At 37.6% G+C, this 20,180-nt stretch overlaps 1 protein-coding gene across 2 annotated transcripts in view; it reads left to right on the top strand.

Moving 5' to 3' along the window:
* LOC124605171 (N-acetylneuraminate 9-O-acetyltransferase) overlaps positions 1-4,998 on the top strand; it is a 217,177-nt gene extending 212,179 nt beyond the window's left edge. For both annotated transcript variants that reach the window (XM_047136683.1, XM_047136682.1), the window contains one exon: positions 2,112-4,998. In XM_047136683.1, coding sequence (XP_046992639.1) covers positions 2,112-2,456 — 345 coding nt within the window. In that variant the 3' untranslated portion in view covers positions 2,457-4,998. The remainder of the gene's footprint in view (positions 1-2,111) is intronic.
* The last annotated feature ends 15,182 nt before the right edge of the window (positions 4,999-20,180 follow it).

The following is a 20,180-nucleotide window of genomic DNA, read 5'->3' as shown; positions in this document are numbered from 1 at the left end:
GCCACTAAGAAACTCCTTTACATTGTGGAACAAGTGAAAATCACTCGGTGCAAAGTCTGGACAAAATGGTGGATGGACAGTCTGTCTCCACCCAAAAGATCTGATGGTTGGCCTGACCGTGGGCTGTCATGGACATTTTCCCATCTGTCCTTGGAACCTCTCACCCACTTACGCATTTTATAGTCATTCATCGTATTGCAGTCGTACACCTAACTTAGGTGTTGATGAATTTCCACTGAATCTCTGAGAGCATTTTTCACCCTCAGCAAGCTGATCAGTTGTTTTAAGCATTTGAACTGACATTGTAAACAGCACATTGCTGCTATGTAAATGGCATTGTTTGACAAGCAAGACATGCCAGGAGTTGGTGTGTATGCACCTTTCAGTGTTAGCAAGACATTAGGTTAGCTACTGTGATTGGACCTTACTGTCTGAATAAGCTTCATATATGGGTCATAAGAATGGCATTTAAATTCCAATTGATGAAAAGAATGGTGGCAGCTGAAATGGACTTACAGAGATGGTTTGAAGGGATATCCAGGTAGGAAAGGATCAGAAACGAAGTAATCAGGAAGAAAATTGAGGTCACAAGTTTTATTATTACTTTTGCGGGAGAAAACAACTCTTGTGGGTGGATACACAATGAAAAGGATATCAGAGGAGAGACTGCCATGATGGATCATGGAATGGGAACCACAAGGGAAGAATAAGAAAGAGAGACACTTCTGGCCATGTGTATGCAAGGAGTTCAGATCATAATTAGGAGAAGAAACATTGAACAAAATTTTTGAATAAGTAGGCACTAATGGGGAGTAAAAGTAAAATTTGCAGGCAAGGAAGGGAAAACTGAAAGGTGGAATGAATATATAGAGGTTCTTCACAAGGGAAATGAACTTACAAGCAATATTATAAAAAGGGAAGGGGAAGTAGATTAACATGAGATGGGAAATAGTATACTGAGAGAGAGCACTGAAAGGCATATGTTGAAACAAGGCTCCTGGAGTAGATGACATAACCTCAAAACTACTGATACCCTTGCGAGAGCCATTCATGACAGAACCATTCCATCTGGTGTGAAAGCTGTATGAGATATGGGAAATACCCTCAAAATTCCAAAGAAAGCAGGTACGGACAGATGTGAATATAACTGAACTATCCTTTAAATAAGTCATGATTGCAAAATACTGACACACATTATTTACATACAAATGGAAAACTGGTAGAAACTGACCTCTGCGAAGATCTGTTTTGGTTATGGGGAAGTACAGGAGCATGAAAAGGTAACCTATGTTTATAGCATTTGTAGATTCAGATAAATCTCCTGACAGTGTTGACTGAAATACACTCTGAAATCCTGAAATAGCCGGGATACTATACAAGGTGCAAAATGTTACATACAACTTAAGACAGAAACCAGACAGCAGTTATAAAAGACGCATGGTAGGAACCAGATGGCAGCTGTAAGAATCGAGGGGCATGAAAGGGAAGCAGTGGGTGAGACAGGAGTGAGAAAGGGCTGTAGGCTATCCCTGATGTTACGCAATCTGTATATTAAGCAAGGGCTGCAGGAAACTAAAGAAAAATTTGGAGAAGGAATTAAAGTGTCTTGAAATGAGCATATAGGATTAATATCAATGAAATCAAAACGAGTAATGAAATGTAGCTGGATTAAACTTGATTAAAAGAAGGAATGCCTGTATCCTACAAGTGTTGATGAATTTCCAGCGTGATATTAGAAGGAAGTGTGGCAGGTAAAAATCGTAAAGGAAGATCCAGAGACGAATATGATAAGTAGGTTCAAATGGGTGTAGGTTGAAGTATTTATTTGGAGATGAAGAGGCTTGCACAGAATAGAGCAGCATGGAGAGCTGCAGCAAACCAGTTTTCAGACTGAAGATGATGACATCAATGACAGAAACGTCAAAGTGAATAAATGAATGAATGAATGATTGAATGAATGAATGAATGAAAGAATGATCTCTGTATTCATTTTAGGAATTATTATGTGAGAACAGTGCTTAATATAATTATAGTAAACTGTATTGGAATCTTCTCCTTCCTGTTGCACAAAAGGTCGAATATTTACATGTATTTTCCCCTTTCTTTTGCAGATTGTGAGCTACATAGTGCTTCGTAACATATCTGGTGCTCTGCGCACTCGCTACTCAAGTTTGTTTGCTTGGTTTGGACGTATTTCTTTGGAGCTGTTTATTAGCCAGTATCATATATGGTTGGCAGCAGATACACATGGTGTGCTTGTACTTTTACCTGGATATCCTGTACTTAATTTAATCATTACTTCATTTATCTTTGTATGTGCGGCTCATGAAGTGAATGTATTGACTCGTGTGTTGACACCCTATGCTGTACCTGCCGACTGGCGTCTCGTATTGCGAAATGTGTTGCTCTTTCTTGCTGTGCTTGTTCCAATAGGAATTCATGATGGAATGTTTTGAATCTGTATTTACTGTGTAATTGATGAATATTGTGATATTTCAGTGACTCTCAGGAAGACTGCTGTATTTTTGTGTTCATAAATTTGTATTAGATATCACAGATTCTTTGTCTTGACAAAAGTTCACTTGTGTGGAGGAGTGTAAATATGTTTTAAAATTTCATATGAAATTTATCATACGCTATCAAATGGGCAGCTTTTACAATACCCTTACTGTTTTAACATGGATTAAACATGTAAAAATAAAAATGGCAACAAAAAAGGAGGATTGGAAAGTGCTCCGTGATAGTAGGAAAATATGAAATTCCCTGCCATTTCATTGTTGTTAAAACCATTTTTCTATGTGATAATGTGGCTCATCTTGTGTAATTTGGTTCAGAGCAGTGTAAATATTCACCAATTTTATATATGGGTTTAGTGTACTTAACAGCTTAGTCCTTATCATTGTCAGATTGTATATGATAATATTATGAAAAGGATAGATTGCTACTCACCATGTAGTGGAGGTGCTGAGCCACAGATAGGCACAACAAAGACTGTCAAACAAGTAAACTTTCAGGTGAAAAGGCCTTCATCAGAATTAGACAAAACACACACACACACACACACACACACACACACACACACACACACACAAGCATAGTGTCTGGCTGCGAAGGCCGTACTGTCTCCCCTTGGTAACCAGAGATTGTGGTTGAGTGTGTGTGTGTGTGTGTGTGTGTGTGTGTGTGTGTGTGTGTGTGTGTGTGTGTGTGTCTAATTCCAGTGAAGACCTTTTCAGACAAAATCTTTCTTGTTTGACAGTCTTTTGTTGTGCCTACCTGCGACTCAGCATCTCCGCTGCATGGGAAGTAGCAATCTATCCTTTACATAATATTATCATTATTAACATCTTGGGTTTTCCATTGTTAGATTATACAAATATTAAAGTAGTTACTGAGACTACCTTGCTACACTGTGCTTCTTTTACTAATTAATTTGAAGTCTAATTTTCTTACTCGGTGTGTGTTATGTGCCTCTACTGTGATTTTGTCATGCAGTATTTACATTTATTATTTGCGTAGTACATGCAAACACTTGTGATAATAGTGAAATGAGATACGCAATTGCAGAAATGTTAAATGAACAAAGGTTATGGAAGGGGGAAAATGCACTTCTGAATTGTTCAAATTTAGAAAGAACTTACAAATTTGAAAACTGCTGTAAGCAAAAGTTCTTTTTAACATTCTTTCACTTTCTGCAGTGCACAGTCGAGACTTGTATACCTTAAAAAAATGTTTCTACTCCTCTATGTTGAAATGTCTGAGCAGCAAAGTGCGACTTTTGGGTGACTTGGTGCTTCATTCTGAACCTCATGTTGTGTTGCCTTGCAAACTGGTACATACTTAGCATATTTTATGAAGACACAATACTAATTTTTGCCTTCTCTTCATTTTTGTATTCACTTACTTGCATTTAGAATACTGATTACCTTCACCAGTATTGTCTCTGAAAGCTAGGCAGGATCAGAATAAGAGTTGCTCAACATCTGCAATAATCATTTCTGTATAATAATCAGTTATTCACTAAAATAAGAACACTTCAGTTGCATGGAACTGTACGTAAATGCTTTAAATAAAGTTTCCTTTACATGTTTCTGGATAGCTAAATCCAAGCAACAGATTTTTCAACATATACAAACCAAGAACATTATGTATATATGGGTGAATAACTGCTTATCTCAGTGTCCTGAAGATGAAGTGGGACCAAATGAAATAAATTTGACTATAACAGTGAAAATTTTCTAATCATTTGGATGAAAGTTGACAGGATTGCAACTGATAAAGCAGATTATGTTTTAAATAGAAAATAAAGTAAAATTTTCAGCTGTTCAAACACACTGAATCTCAGACTCTCTTCTCAAGAGAGAACGAAATAACAAAATATTAGATGAGCTAAATATGATAGCATAAAGACTGCTGAAAGACTTGTAAGTTAAGATACATTTTCTTCTTTACCAGTTCTGAATAAACATCAGTTCTGATCCTTTTTGCATTGCGATCATCCCATGAGCTGGATTCTGTTTTCACCACAATTTATTCCATTGTGACATAGTCATAGTATACAGCATTTTGTTAAATTCAGTTTGAAATGTAACATACTCATTATTCATAAGTATTTGCTCAAGTTTGTTCATCATGTTGTTTCTGCAGTATTTTCTTATTTTGATTCATTATTGCATTTTTGGCTCTTCCTGCCTCCCTAATTATAATTACATTGGTTGTCATAGCCCTTTACACACATAAGATACAAACACCCTTTTATTTTTATTGTCAGTTTTCAATGTCATTTCCTTCATCATTATTGGTACTCCTTATTCTGACAGTTGTCGATTCAGTGTGTATTTTATGCTGAAAAGGTGTATGTATCCCGTATTGGTTGCATAACACACCCCCATGCAAGTGCGCGCAAGTGTGTGTGTGTGTGTGTGTGTGTGTGTGTGTGTGTGTGTGTGTGAGAGAGAGAGAGAGAGAGAGAGAGAGAGAGAGAGAGAGAGAGAGAGAGCTACATAATCCAGACATGAAAAACACAGAATTAATGGATAAGTTATTAGTGATATAAGCTAAAAATAAGCAATGTATGTTCTTTATAAACAAGGAAAACTATTATCACTTATCTTACAACTTTCTAAAGTGAGAGTAAACACAATCAGTGATACAGTATCTCTTTTTTTTAAAAATTTTGTCTTTACCTTAATATTGTAGTATCACATTGTTTTGCTTTAGGAAAGATTAATGCCAATTTATCAAGGTCTTATACATGAATGATTGTTTCATTTGACAGATTAGAGATTCTGGAACGCTCTGTAGAGTTTTTTTAATTATATGTGCTTTATAGTTACCATATCTTATTCATAAAAGACAGTGTTCCTATCACCCCATTCTGAATTGTAGTGCCATTTAAGCATAGAAAAAGATCTTTTTTCTGTTTACTCTATCACCAGTTTTATTGGTACAGTGCTGTTTCATTAATGCTGTAAATAATAAAGATACATATGTCCACTTGTTAGCATGTGTAAACACACTCTGGAGCTCATGTAAGTATTCAGTACTGCATGCCTGAGCAAAGTCGTAGATGTAACAGCAAGAAGAGATTTGTAAATGTTTTGTGATTAGTGTTGTGAACAGATAATAGTTTTTTCTATCGATAAAATGTTGTGCTTTATAATATGCAAAATATCATGTTGTTTATATTTGTTGATTTTACCCTTTTATACATAAAAGAAAACAATGTGCTAAATGTTTTTGTACATGCTCGTGGAAAATATAAAAAGATAAAATGATCAATAGTTTAATAAATTGACAAAAATTGTGATTTAATGTGTTTTATGGAAATAACTAAAAAGAAAGCCTTACACAATGTAACTTTTAACAAGTAGTTCTATTTCTTTAATTATAATTTAAGTAATGTTTATGGCACTCAAAGATGCACACTTAAATTTCACCAATTCTAATTGTCATCTGAGACCGTTCCAGAAAGCCACATGCACAATATTGTTTGCATATGTATTTGGATTTGATTGGCACTGTACCCATGCGATTAAGATTTTTCAATACACCTTGAAACAAATCCATTAAAATGCCAGGAATAATTCTTATAACATTCTTGCAGAAAACTACCTCTCCAATGACTGTGATATCAATTGGGCATACTATGTACTTGAATGGCGATAATAATAATAATAATAATAATAATAATAATAATAATAATAATAAAACAATTCAGAGTATTTGATACAAAAGGAGATACTTACAAAACATTTATTTGTTTATGTATATTCCCTGCAGCAGAAGGCAAACACTACATTAAGTTCCTGATTAGGTTTTGTTAAAAGATAGAAAATACATTAACACCTAGATGTCTGTTCAATCACTTATTAACAATATGAGTAAGTTAGTGAACCAATCATGATCCACAGTATATAATGCAGTGTGTACAGAAACTAATGCAATCATTTATTATTTATCATGAAATAAATATATTTGTTACTGTCAGAATGAAATTTATTTATCAAGTGATGTTCATAAATTGATTAGGTATCTTTGAATATAGTTATGAAAAGTCCTTGGGGGAATATGATACATAGTGGAAGAAGGAAAGATGACAACTTAGCATACACTTCAATTGTCAGCAGGCACATAAACAACCAAATGCATGGACCAAATAAGTAAATATGTCTATATTTATGTGTCATAATCTATGTATGTATTAGTTAATATTGTCTGTATTTTTGTATATAAACATATCCACTGCATATTTTATCATTTTTTGCATAATGTGTGCAGAATTTTTGTGATACCTGCATTGATTAGACATTTACTTTCATTGTTGCAAATACTGAACATGGTGTTGATGTTGTCGCGAGTGTGCTTCCTTTGTGTAATTTTTTTTTATTTTGTATTTATTATTTCCTTCTTGTCAGCCCCATATATTTGTGATGACGCAATCTAAAATGAATGGGTTTCAATCAGTCAATCAATAAACATCATGTACTGACATTGCACCTCAACTGGGCTGCAGTACTGATAAAGTGGAGGTAGGTGTGTGTGTGTGTGTGTGTGTGTGTGTGTGTGTGTGTGTGTGTGTGTGTGTGTGATATTTATTTTTCTGTACTAGTTAGCTCTGAAGAAGCACCTCATCTGAAAGCTTGGCAAAGCACGTTCATAAATCAGCCTTCAGCTCCTGCACTACTGTGAAATTGAAATTTTGTCAGTATTAAAATACAGTGGTTTGAGTAACGACTTTATTTTTTGTATCTTTTGTACAGTTTTCTAAATTTTATTTCAAATTTAAATAGTTAAGAATATCTTGAATTTTCTTAAAGTACATTTCAAAGATAATAAAATCAAAGACATGTCACAGTTTTAATTTTTGTCATTACTGTGTAATTCTTTCATTCCTCGAAAACTTGGACAGATAACAAGAATATTCGTAGTACTGAGACTGACTTGTTGTAATTACATTAAGTGCCAAATTTCTTACAGGATGATTCAAAAGTCATGTCCCATATGACAAATAGGGTGAATGAGAACACCACCGACAAACTTTCAGACGTGGTAATATGGACCAAAACAAAGAAAAAAAATCCAGTAAAGATGGACTCTAAAATGTGTATCTTAAGAGTTATGAGCACTTGTTAAGTAGATGAGGTATATTTGTTTAGGTCCTGTCTCCCCGCCTGTCTGTCCGACCCCATAGCTGAGCGGGCAGTGCAGTGCAATGCCATGTAAGAGGCCTGGATTCAATTCCCAGTTGAATCAGATTTTCTCCACTTGGGGACTGGGTTCTGTGTTATATTCATCATCATTTCGTCCTCATCAACACACAAGTCACCAAAGTGACATCAGCTACAAAGACTCGCACCAGTCAACTGGTGTACCTGGCTAGAAGTTCTAGCCACATGCTTATTTCATTTCACTTCATTTGCCGTCTCTGAAAGTTTGTCAGAGTTCTGATACACCCCCTCTGTCCTACTGGACATAACTCTTGAATCCCCCTGTGTATCTCCAACTACATCGATGTTCCACAAGACACTGTGAAGTTCATTTAAAAGAGCCCTTCCCTTGTACCATTCATTATGGTCCTTCCCTTTCCGTTCACGTATGGGGTGCACATAGAACGAATGCTTAAATGCTGAACTGTGTGCTATAATTATAAATAGTCTGACTGTTTTCACAGTCCCACTAGATACTTCACTTAATTCTGGTTACTTAAAATTTGTAAGCAGGCTCTCATAGGATAGTTGATTTTATTTTTCAGGCTTCTCAGCATTTCTGTGCGAGTCTTCTGTGGGTCAGACAAACTTGTAACCATCCAGTATTCTTTGTATATGTTCTTTATCCCCTGTTGATATTGTTTGGCATGGGTCCACACACCTGTGCAATATTCTAGGATAGATGGCAAGAGTGTTTTGTAAGAAGTGTCATTTGTAGAGTGGCTGCATTTAATAGTATCTTACCAGTGAACTGAAATCTGCCACTTGCTTTATCGATAACTGAGCCTGTGTGTTGGCTCTCGTTCCATACCCCACACAAATTGTTACACACAGGTATTTTTTGAGTTGATTGTTTCCAGTTGCTTCTTATTGATATGATAATCATAGGATATTATATTTTGTGAAGTGTACATTTTTACATTTCTGAACACCCAACACATTGACTGTTGCACACATAGTGATGGCTGTTTCACAGCCAGGCCAGGCGACAGAATCAGGCATGAGGCTCTGCTGTGGCAATCAGTGGGCACATGGCATCAGATGTACGGCTCTGTTGTCGTGGCAGTGCCCACCCAAAATTTTCTCTGTCTACCCAGAGAGGATGGACAAATTTCAGAATCAAAGTCCAAAGTTAGACTTTATTTTATAAAATTAAAATAACTTATATACAGTTATAGGCATATGGCAAATAACTCTGTGTTAATTTGTTAAACAATTTTGTATTGTTCCATATTAAAACTGAAAAATAAAACATATACATTCAAAGTGGGTTGCATGGTGAAGTTAACACTGACCTATCACTTGATGTGTACATGAATAACAAGCAAATGAACTAGTTGATTGACATATCGAACAAATGATTCTTTCCCAGTTTCTATTTTGTTTGCACAGATGTTTAATAGACTGCATTAACGCTAAATGCCGCATTTTGTTTTGTCAGTCATTTTCTCTGGCCTCAGATCAAGGCACAAAAAGTGAATTGCTTTGTTTTGTAAGTGATGGTGTCACTATTTGGAAAAGAGCAACAGAGTCTAATTTCTTCCTTAAGCAGCATGAGAACCGCTTCCTACACAAAAACTCAGTAGTTGTTTGGAAGTCTGTGACGAAGCAAGCTGGGATTATTATTATTATTATTATTATTATTATTATTATTATTATTATTTTGCTCTTGTTTTGTCAACTGCCTCCTTAAAATTCATTTTTTAAGATTTACAAAAAAACATGAGTGTATGCTTCAGTTTAGTCTCCAGCACTCAGCATTTCTCCTACAACACCTGCCCATAACCCCCGCAACTGCCGATCTCCCCACGCATGCCGTGCTGTCTGCACATCTACTGGCCACAGCATTCTGCACAGGCTATAATGCAATACTTTTTTTCTCTGCCAGTTTTGGATGAAACAATGCAGAATTTGTTGTGCGACATCAGGGAATATTCCTGTTTTAGCCCCTATAGTTTGATTAAGTTCTGATAGAAAGCAGCACTGTATGTAGTTCTCAAAATGGCATCTGTAATGGAGGTGCATTCCAAACAGAAAGCTCTCATTGAACTCTTTTAGCAGAAGACCAGAGCATTGTAGACATTCATAGCTGCTTGCAGAATATCTATGGAGATCTGGCAGTAAACAAAATGCACAGTGAGTCATTGGACAAGGTGTCTGTTATCTCACAACAAGGCCATGCATACTTGTCCGATCTCCTGCTTGTTGGCCAGCCACACACAGCATGCACCTCCTGCAGTGTTGGAACGTGCACACACACTCATTTGAGGTGACTGATGGATCACAATCAAACACCTCCCTGCCCAACTCGATGTTTCTGTAGGTAGTGCTGACACATTCATCCAGCAGCTGGGGCACTCAAAAGTATGGGCCCACTGCATACCTAACTGCCTAACAGAACATAAATAGCAATGAAGGACCACCTGTATGGAGTTGCTTGCAAGTTGCTAGGCTGATCGTGGAATTTTCTTGTCAAATATCATCACAGGCAATGACACACAAGTCCATCACTTCTAACATGAAACAAAATGGCAATAGATGGAGTGGTGCCACAGTACCTTTCCTCCAAAGAAAAAGTTAAGTCACTGCCTCAGTCGGTAAATTCATGGTGACAGTCTTCTGGGACTCTGAAGGGGTTTTCTGTTTTGATATCTTTTTCTCATGGAGCAACGATCAACTCTGAAGTAAACTGTGCTACCCTCAGGAAATTGAAGAAACGACTTAAACTTGATCGTAGCCACAAAAATGCAAATGAACTCCTTCTCCATGACAATGCCAGGCCTCTAAAAACTTCACACACCTGAGAGGAGCTCACAAAGCTTCACTGGACTGTTCTCCCTCATCCACCTTACAGTGCGGATCTTGCACATTCTGACTTCCATTTGCTTGATGGGGAGGTTATTGATGCAGCAAGATGTTGGCTCCAATGTTGACCAGTAGAGTAGTACCACATGGGCATACAGGCCTTCCTGGTACAGTGGAGTAAGGCTGCTGCTTTGAATGGAGATTATGTTGAAAAATAGGGTTTTGTAGTCACAAGAGTGGGGAATATGATGTAATGGAATCCTAAAGAAACCAACCTGCTTTCAGAAAAAAAGTGTTGCATTACTTATTTAAAGTTCCTTGTATAATAAGTCGTGTTTGACTTTTTTTAAAGTTGATATATGTTCCGATTGATTACAAAGTTATTTCTCAGCATAAAAATAGAAATAATAACATTAATAGTGATATCATAACAAAAAATTATAATAATATTGATAATAGTACGTACTTATTAAGAACAAAAAAAAGAAGGAAATATATATTTATATATCCATGAACTGTATCAGTACCAATTTTGGTGCATTTGTATACAAATGTCAATATGATTTGGAATGGGAGCAGAGCACGTTATTGGCATTCTGTCTCTGCCTTAGTACTAACCTTTTAGTTTTTATAATTTTTTTGTGAGTGTGTTTGAAAAAGTCTGAGAATAACATCAGGACCATTATACTTTGTGTGTTATGTACCTCCACTTGATGTGCATCTCCTCATCTCTGTTGCCCAGGTGGAACTGAAAGTTGCTCCAACATCACTCTGATGTGATACTGTGTGTTCTACCTCGTGTGACACTGCAATCTTGGTTGCACACACACATTCTGTGATGCAGCACTCGCATTCACATCTTCCGCAACACTACATGCACTCGTTAACACTTCGTTATTCGCATTGACACTCCTACGCCGATACCGTGCAGGATGGGAGGGGTTCTGCAATTGCCGTACCCCAGCAATTCTTTGTTTCTTGCAAGTACCGAGCAGGGTGGCGCAGTGTTTAGCACACTGGACTCGCATTTGGGAGGACGACGGTTCAATCCCGCATCCAGCCATCCTGATTTAGGTTTTCCGTGATTTCCCTAAATCGTTCCAGGCAAATGCGAGGATGGTTCCTTTGAAAGGGCATGGCCGACTTCCTTCCGCATCCTTCCCTAATCCGATGGGACCAATTACCTCGCTGTTTGGTCTCTTTACCTCAAACAATCCAATCCAATCCAAATCTTGTAAGTTTGTACAATTGTGTGGTAGATCTTATTTTGGTTTAGTCATAAAGTATATGTCATTTTATAAGCATCTGAACACTGTGTGGGACAAAGAATCAATATAAACATGCCCTGCACCAAAAAGATATATGTACATAAAGAAAGATGAATGTACATCTGTATTCTAATGTTTCCTTAAGCTGATATCAAAGTTTTCACTCATCAACTATCTGCCTCTTCCTGTCAGTCATTTTGGGGGGACATATCGCTTGTAGGCCAGACAACAATATATATTTGTGTAAAAGTTTTTACAATGTACCTTTTGGAAATGGAGGCAGTTTCTTTCATTTCTAAATTGCTCATCCTGAAAATGATAATTAGTTACACCGCAGCCTGTAAAGTTTGGAAAACATGGCGACTTTATTTATGATTGTATTATACTGCATTCTTTATACAGAGCCTGACAGTGCATCCTTTACTTCAAGAAAGAAGTAAATATCACTTTCTTCAAAAGAGAGTTAATGTATCAATCAATGTAGACTGTTACAGTGCTAATCATAGTGAAAGACAATGGAGGTGCAAACATGATGTGTGAACTGCTACCAGTGAAAGTATCTGCCAGCCACACAGGTCAAAATAATCCACATAATTCACACCTCCTTACGGCACCAGTACTTATCAATATAGTTGGTTAGTCTCTACTAATTCCCTAATTCCATTACAGGTATCGCAGTCAAAGGTAATGCGGTCAGGTGTTCCTGTATGACAATACTGACAGATGTTATTTCTTTGCTGGTAAACTTGTACAGGTAAATTGGGTATGGCCCATATCTTGTTAGGTAATGTACTGTGCCTTGACTGAGGTATGCATGGTGAAGTGTGAGGAATTCTTGAATGCTTGGGATTAGTTGGTAGACTCTTCAACCTTTTTCACTGCTGTCCCAATTGGTCTGCCATACGGCCACATTCCAGTTCAGGAGTTGGGCCTTTGGTCTACGATGTCTTGGACTTTCGTCAGCTACCCTTTACATAACCAGTAGGAGATTGCAACAAGGAGCGCCAGTTAAGCATCGGTTGGTGTAGTGCCAAAGGCCTCTATGAGTTTGAGAAGCACACTCCTCTGTGCATGTTTTGCATGCACCAAAATCTGTGCACTCAAATAACTTGGTGCATATCCTGTGATGGATGTGGAAATTGCATCATGGTAGGTTCTCACTGTGGGCAGTGGTAGCTTGTAGTCTGCAGTTCAGGCAGGGGCAGTTTTATGCATAATGTTGCTCAAGGAGGGAAATGTGTGAGTCCCCCATTTTTCAGACATGGCTCCTGAATATGCAACACACCAGCTTCCATTTCTTCTGCTCTTTTTAAAGTTCAGCCATTACAGAGGAGCTTCTCATTGCATTATTCTGTAAAACTTTTTAAGGCCATTACAGTATGTCTTTTCAAATGTACCGCTGGAGGGGATGTGAGTTGGAGCTTGTAAGAGGTGTGTCTACACACGCTATATGTCCATAGGATCTGATCTTTTTGTGTAGACTTGACAAAGCATGTCACATAATTCCTTAAAATCTATGGGCACAATATTTGTCTTCAGTATTAACCTACCTCCTGCCTCGGTTGTGGAGAAGGTGATTGATTTCCCCTTTTCATATGCTATTCTTGTTATGTATTGGAGGGCAATGTGTAGGATTCTTTTGTCCTCTAATTTATTCAGTTTTGAATTGAAGTTGATATGTTTACAAATCTGAGTGATATCTACTGTAAATGCTGTATAGTGTCTGTAATGGTAGATTTGGTCACATTGTTTTATGTATCTGATGACTTCCCTTTGTCATCGTCATTTCATCATGTTGCACGTCAACAGCGCTAGATGGTACATTGTATGCTTGACGAGTCTGCTCAGTAGTGCGTGTGGCTTGTACACTGTTACCTTAAGTTGCTTTGATGTATTTGTTACACTTGCTAGTATCGTAAGTTTTTACTGCAGTGGATGTGTTATCTATGTTACTTTTTGTCATTATTTTAGGGGACTATGGAAGACATGCTTCTGGATCTATGTTCAGATCAATTTGCTCCATGATACATTGAATGCCCTGTTCCGTATTGGGATCCATTTGATGGTCATAATTCAGTATATCATCTTCTAGTTCTTCAATTCTAGTTGCCCACTCGATTTTCAGCATTGCACTTCGAAATATCTGTGTCCTGGTTTCAGTGGCTAGTTTCATTGGCATCTGCCCTTCTATAACAAAGTTGTTGATGTATTCTGACAGATTTAAAGAGCGCATTTTAAGAAAAAATATGAGCCGTGTGGCTCAGCTTCCTTTGAATTCCTGGGCTCTGTCTGTCGTTTGTTTGCTTTTAAGATGTTCTTGTTCTGGTGGAGGTGCTGGCCTGGCAGCGGCAGCTCAGTTTCAGTGACGGTGGCCGCAATGTTTTCATATTTTAGTTCATCTCCATACCACTTGAGGCACTGCTGTCGGTCTGTTTCCCACTTTTAACACAGGAGTTGCGTTTCTCTTTTTTCTTGTTCTATGAGCAGCTCTGCAAACAGCTCACCGAATCACAAGTTACATAAAGCAATTTATAGGCATTTGCTAATTGAGTTGAAAGCACGTTTTTGGGGAGTGTCTTAATTTTTTTTAAAAAAATGGTTAATACTTCTTTTAAGAATTGGGCAATTGTAAACCTTTCTCAAGCACTTGGGTAGGCCTGTAGTTCACACTACATGTTTTTTTATTTAAACCCTTTGTACTTTTTTTGTTATTTTCTTAAAACGCCAGAAATATTTTCCTATTGAAAAAGTTTGGGTCTTGTTTAAATAATGTGTGTAAACTACAGGCGAAAGATGTTTTTCCTGAACCTTGCCTGGTCGTTCCATATTTGCTCAGCCTTGTTTCTAAAACTGTTACTACGTTTTGATCAGCCATCTTAAAATGTTCAGATGTAAAGTCTACACACACATTTGCAGTCAACTTCTCAAAACAACCTGGAGAACGAGTGTGACAAAACTGAGCACACAGCAGACACATCTGCATGCCACAACTCTGACTGACTTACATAATGTGTAACCAGTACACCTCCACAGGGAAAAAAAGTTGTTGGTTTAGGGGCCACTGATTCAAAGGCTGTTTGCCTCAAAACCCTACATAAAAAAAGGTCAGCCACCATGGCGGAAGGGAGGGAGGACATAAAGGATTATCCATGGCAACCTTATCAACATGTCATTTATCAACATAACGTTATCTTGTTAGCTTGGATCATCTTTCAGACTTTGTAACACATTTGAAACATGGAAGTGCTATTGTCACACAACATGCAACTTCTGAAGACATGAAATTAATGTAGATTTTTTTTTTATTTTTTTTTATTTTTTTTTTTTTTTTTTTTCATCATAAGTTTTGTGGCAAAGAAATTTCAGGTGAGAATTAATTGAACAAAATACAACTTGCATACGTCAATAAGGAACAAATTAATTTATTCAGAAGTAAGATTAGGGTTTAATGCACCATCAACACTGAGATTTTTTATGAAAGAGTACACATACAAATTGCAGAAAAAAATTGACTGTATCCTCTTCAAATGAGCTACATCAGCATTTGCATTCTGAAATTTAGGGTAACCACAGGAAAACTAAATTTGGATGGCCAGATGCACCATGCTTTAGATACTACATAGTTTAAGTCCCAGTCTAACCCACTGGGTACGTCTATGCAATTATTGGAGGACAGCAGTGCCATGCCATACCCAACACTCATGTCCTGTCAAGCAGTGTGGTTTCAATGCTACACCTAAATTTATGGACACCCAATTAAACCACTCCCCCCTCTTTCTGCTTACGTATCTTTTTGCACTGCCCCCCTGTGCTCTTCTTATTTTGTTGTGTTGCTGCAGAACAATCTATCCAAAGAACTGCATCTTTCCCACTACTCCCTCCTCATTTCCAATAGCTTAATCAACTGTTTTCAATACATTCAGTCTTGCCATAGCCATCTGAGTGTGCATTTGTGTGTCTGAAGGGGTGCACTTTTGCTAGAAAGAGAGTGAGTGAAAGCTAGTGTGAGTGCTGCTTCCTGTTACAAGTTTCTATGCTCCATGCATTGATTTGTTGTAGGTGAGTGCTTGCCTTTTCATTATTTTATATATTTGTGAACTAAAAGCTTACATAGGGAGACAATGTAATCGATAAGTGTGTCCAACAAGTTTAACCAGTGTTTGATATTCAAACGGGGTAGATCATCTAACATTTGCATTGCAAATATTTCACACATGGAAGACGCTATCGATATGTGGTTTTCACAGAACTGAACTGTAGGTCAGTTTCTACTGAAATGTTAGAAAGTGTGCAGCTGACATGGAATGATGGACTGCAAACTTGTAATGATGCTGACTGTGGTCATTTTGAGCACAGGCTTTGAGGGTACATTGGTTCTTTATGTGTCAGACTGCACAGAGGTACTGTATTCACCTCTGTCTTTTGTTTGTCCTAGGCAATGCCCCATTTAACAACATCACACCTCTTGAGACATTAACATCTGTGTAGGGCTGCATCTACGTTCACATGTGAAATTCACATTGGTCTGTGCTACAACATGGAACAAACAACTGTCAGTGTTTACAGTGTTCAAATTATGATATCTTGTAAACTACTTATCTTAGAAGGAAGATTAAGGAAAGGCAAACCTACATTTCTAGCATTTGTAGACTTAGAGAAAGCTTTTGACGATGTTGACTGGAATACTCTCTTTCAAATTCTGAAGGTGGCAGGGGTAAAATACAGGGAGCAAAAGGCTATTTACAATTTGTACAGAAACCAGGTGGCAGTTATAAGAGTCGAGGGGCATGAAAGGGAAGCAGTGGTTGGGAAGGGAGTGAGACAGGGTTGTAGCCTCTCCCCGATGTTATTCAATCTATATATTGAGCAAGCAGTAAAGGAAACAAAAGAAAAATTTGGAGTAGGTATTAAAATCCAGGGAGAAGAAATAAAAACTTTGAGGTTTGCTGATGACATTGTAATTCTGTCAGAGACAGCAAAGGACTTGGAAGAGCAGTTGAATGGAATGGACAGTGTCTTGAAAGGAGGATATAAGAGGAACATAAAAAAAAGCAAACAGAGGATAATGGGATGTTGTCGAATTAAGTCGGGTGATGCTGAGGGAATTAGATTAGGAAATGAGACACTTAAAGTAGTAAAGGAGTTTTGCTATTTGGGGAGCAAAATAACTGATGATGGTCGAAGTAGAGAGAATATAAAAGGTAGAGTGGCGATGGCAAGGAAAGCGTTTCTGAAGAAGACAAATTTGTTAACATCGAGTGTAGATTTAAGTGTCAGGAAATCGTTTCTGAAAGTATTTGTATGGAGTGTAGCCATGTATGGAAGTGAAACATGGACGATAACCAGTTTGGACAAGAAGAGAATAGAAGCTTTTTAAATGTGGTGCTACAGAAGAATGTTGAAGATTAGGTGGGTAGATCACGTAACTAATGAGGAGGTATTGAATAGGATTGGGGAGATGAGAAGTTTGTGGCACAACTTGACTAGAAGAAGGGATCAGTTGGTAGGACAAGTCCTGAGGCATCAAGGGATCACAAATTTAGCATTGGAGGGCAGTGTGGAGGGTAAAAATCGTAGAGGAAGACCAAGAGATGAATACACTAAGCAGATTCAGAAGGATGTAGGTTGCAGTAGGTACTGGGAGATGAATGAGCTTGTACAGGATAGATTACCATGGAGAGCTGCATCAAACCAGTCTCAGGACTGAAGACCACAACAACAACAAACTTACACTATACTCTTGCAACAAGCACAGTTGACATTCTTTCAGTCTACTTTGGTCGCAGTACTGTTAACAGTCACTGTTCCATTGAAATATATGTAAATTTTGTAAATAAACACACATTGGAAAACCACAACACTGTGTACAGGTTGCAAAGGCAGGCCTCTGCCAACCATTCCAATTTGTGAAATCCACATATCAATGGCACCTTCCATTACCGAAATATTTGCTGTGCAAGTTTTAGGTGATTCATCCTGTATATGTTATCTCAGAAAACAGTTAATAAATATTTCCTTGTTATAGTAAACTATCGTGATCAAATACATGAATTACCAAAAATTAAGTTAATTATATTGTTTGATAGACATCAATATATGATTTTATAATTATTTATATGTGATACGAGAGTTTTATGTATCTACATCTGCAACCAACCATGAGATGTGTGGCAGATGGTGCATTCCATTGTACCAGTTATTAGTGTTTCTTATTGTTCCATTCAAGTACAGAGCGCAGGAAGAATGAGTGATTGAATGCCTTTGTGCATGCAGTAATTATTTTAATCTTGCCCTCACAATCCCTATGTAAGTAATATGTAGGGGATTGTAGTGTATCCCTAGAGCCATGATTTAAAGCCAGTTCTTGGAAATTTGTTAAAATGCTTTCTCAGGATAGTTTACATCTATCTTCACGAGTCTTCTAGTTCAGTTCATTCAGTATCTCTGCAACACTCTCCTACAGATCAAATAAACCTGTGACCATTTGTGCTGCCCTTCTCTGCATTCGTTCAATATCCTCCATTGGTCCTATTTCGTATGTGTCCCACACACTTGAGTAATATTCTAGAACCAGTCACACGACTGATTTATTAGCAATCTCCCTTGTAGACTGAATGCACTTCCCCAGTATTCTGCCAACATACCTACAAAGTGTTACACCCAGGTTTTTGGTACGAGTTTGCCAATTCCAACAGTGACTCACTGATATTATAGTCATAGAATACTAAGCTTTTTCGTTCTGTGATGTGCACAATTTTACATTTTGGAACATTTAAACCAAACTGCCAATCTTTGCACAATTTTGAAAACTTATTAAGCTCTGACTGAATATTTACACAGCTTCTTTCTAGTAGTACTTCATTGCAGATAAATGCAAAAAGTATGAGGTTACTATTAATATTGTCTGCAAGGTCATTAATCTACAATATGAGCAGGAAGAGTCCCAACACACTTCCCTGGGGCACACACACAGTTACTTCTACACGCGATGATGACACACTTATAAAGATAACATGCTGCATCCTCCCTACCAAAGTCCTCAATCCAGTCGCAAATTTCTCTTGATAAACCATAAGATTGTACTTCTGACAATAAGCGTAAGTGTGGTACCAAGTCAAATGCTTTTCAGAAATCAAGAAATACTGCCTCTTCCTAACTGCCTTGATCCAAAGCTTTCAGTATGTAATGTGAGAAAAGTGCGAGTTGGATTTCAGACGACTTGAGTCCATGCTGGTTTGCATTGAGGAGGTCATTCTGTTTATGATACCTCATTACGTTTGAGCTCAAAGTCTATAAAAAAAAAATCTGTGTGAAGGATGTTGGATGGTAATTTTGTGGATCACTTCTACTGCCCTTCCTGCAGACAGGCGTGACCTGTGTTTTTCCAAGAACTGGACACTGTTTTTCTTTCAAGGAATCTATTACAGATGATCACTAGAAGTTGGAGTTTGCTCAGCCACAAATTCAGTACAGAATCCGACAGCGATACCATCGGACCTTAGAGCATTGATGAATTTTAACAATTTCCGCTGATTCTCAACAACACCGACACTAATACTTATTTTGTTCATCTTTTCGGTGGTATGAAGATTAAATTGAGACAATTCTCCTGGATTTTCCTTTGTAAAGGAACATTTGAAAATGGAGTTGTGCACAGAAGATTTTGCTTTACTACATTTAATTTCAGTTTTTGTCTCATTCACTAGGAACTGGACACTACCTTTGGTACCACTAACAGCCTTCACATATGACCAGAATTTCTTTGGGCTCTGTGAAAGATCATTTGACAATATTCTGCTACGGTAGTCACTGAAGGCATCACACATTGCTCTCTTGACAGCCAAACACATTTCATTAAGAATCTATCTATAACACCATGCTTTGTTTTACACCTATTATGCAGTAATCTCTGTTTCTTCACAGTGACTATATACCATGGAGATTTCTCCCCTTATGAACACTGTTCTACTGGGTACATATCTATCCAGTGCATGGTCAACTATGCTTTTAAGCTTGAGTCATAGTTCCAACATTGCTCCTGCCCTGCGCTGAAAGTTTCAAGTCCCACAGAGATAGGACACTATTGATTTTTTAGCTAGTTTACGGAACAAATATATCATTCAGCTGTCCTTTGTGCGTTGGTACTCATTGTCACCACAACCATGTCATGGTCATTGATATCAGCTTTGATGTGCAAAACCTCAGAGGCCACTATTTGTTGCCACTAGATCCAATACATTTCAGTCATGGGTGGGGTTCATAACTATCTGTTCTAGGAAGTCTTCAGAGAAGGCATTTACTAACATTTTACAGGATGTCTTATTGTGCCGCCCACTACTGATAAAACTGTCATTTCCCAATTGATTGTTGGATGATTACAGCATGATTGGGGAACTTA

This window comes from Schistocerca americana, chromosome 3 (assembly GCF_021461395.2).
Source record: "Schistocerca americana isolate TAMUIC-IGC-003095 chromosome 3, iqSchAmer2.1, whole genome shotgun sequence".
Taxonomy (NCBI): domain Eukaryota; kingdom Metazoa; phylum Arthropoda; class Insecta; order Orthoptera; family Acrididae; genus Schistocerca; species Schistocerca americana.
The sequence above is the reverse complement of the archived record's forward strand: the minus strand, read 5'-3'. Positions and strand labels throughout refer to the sequence as shown.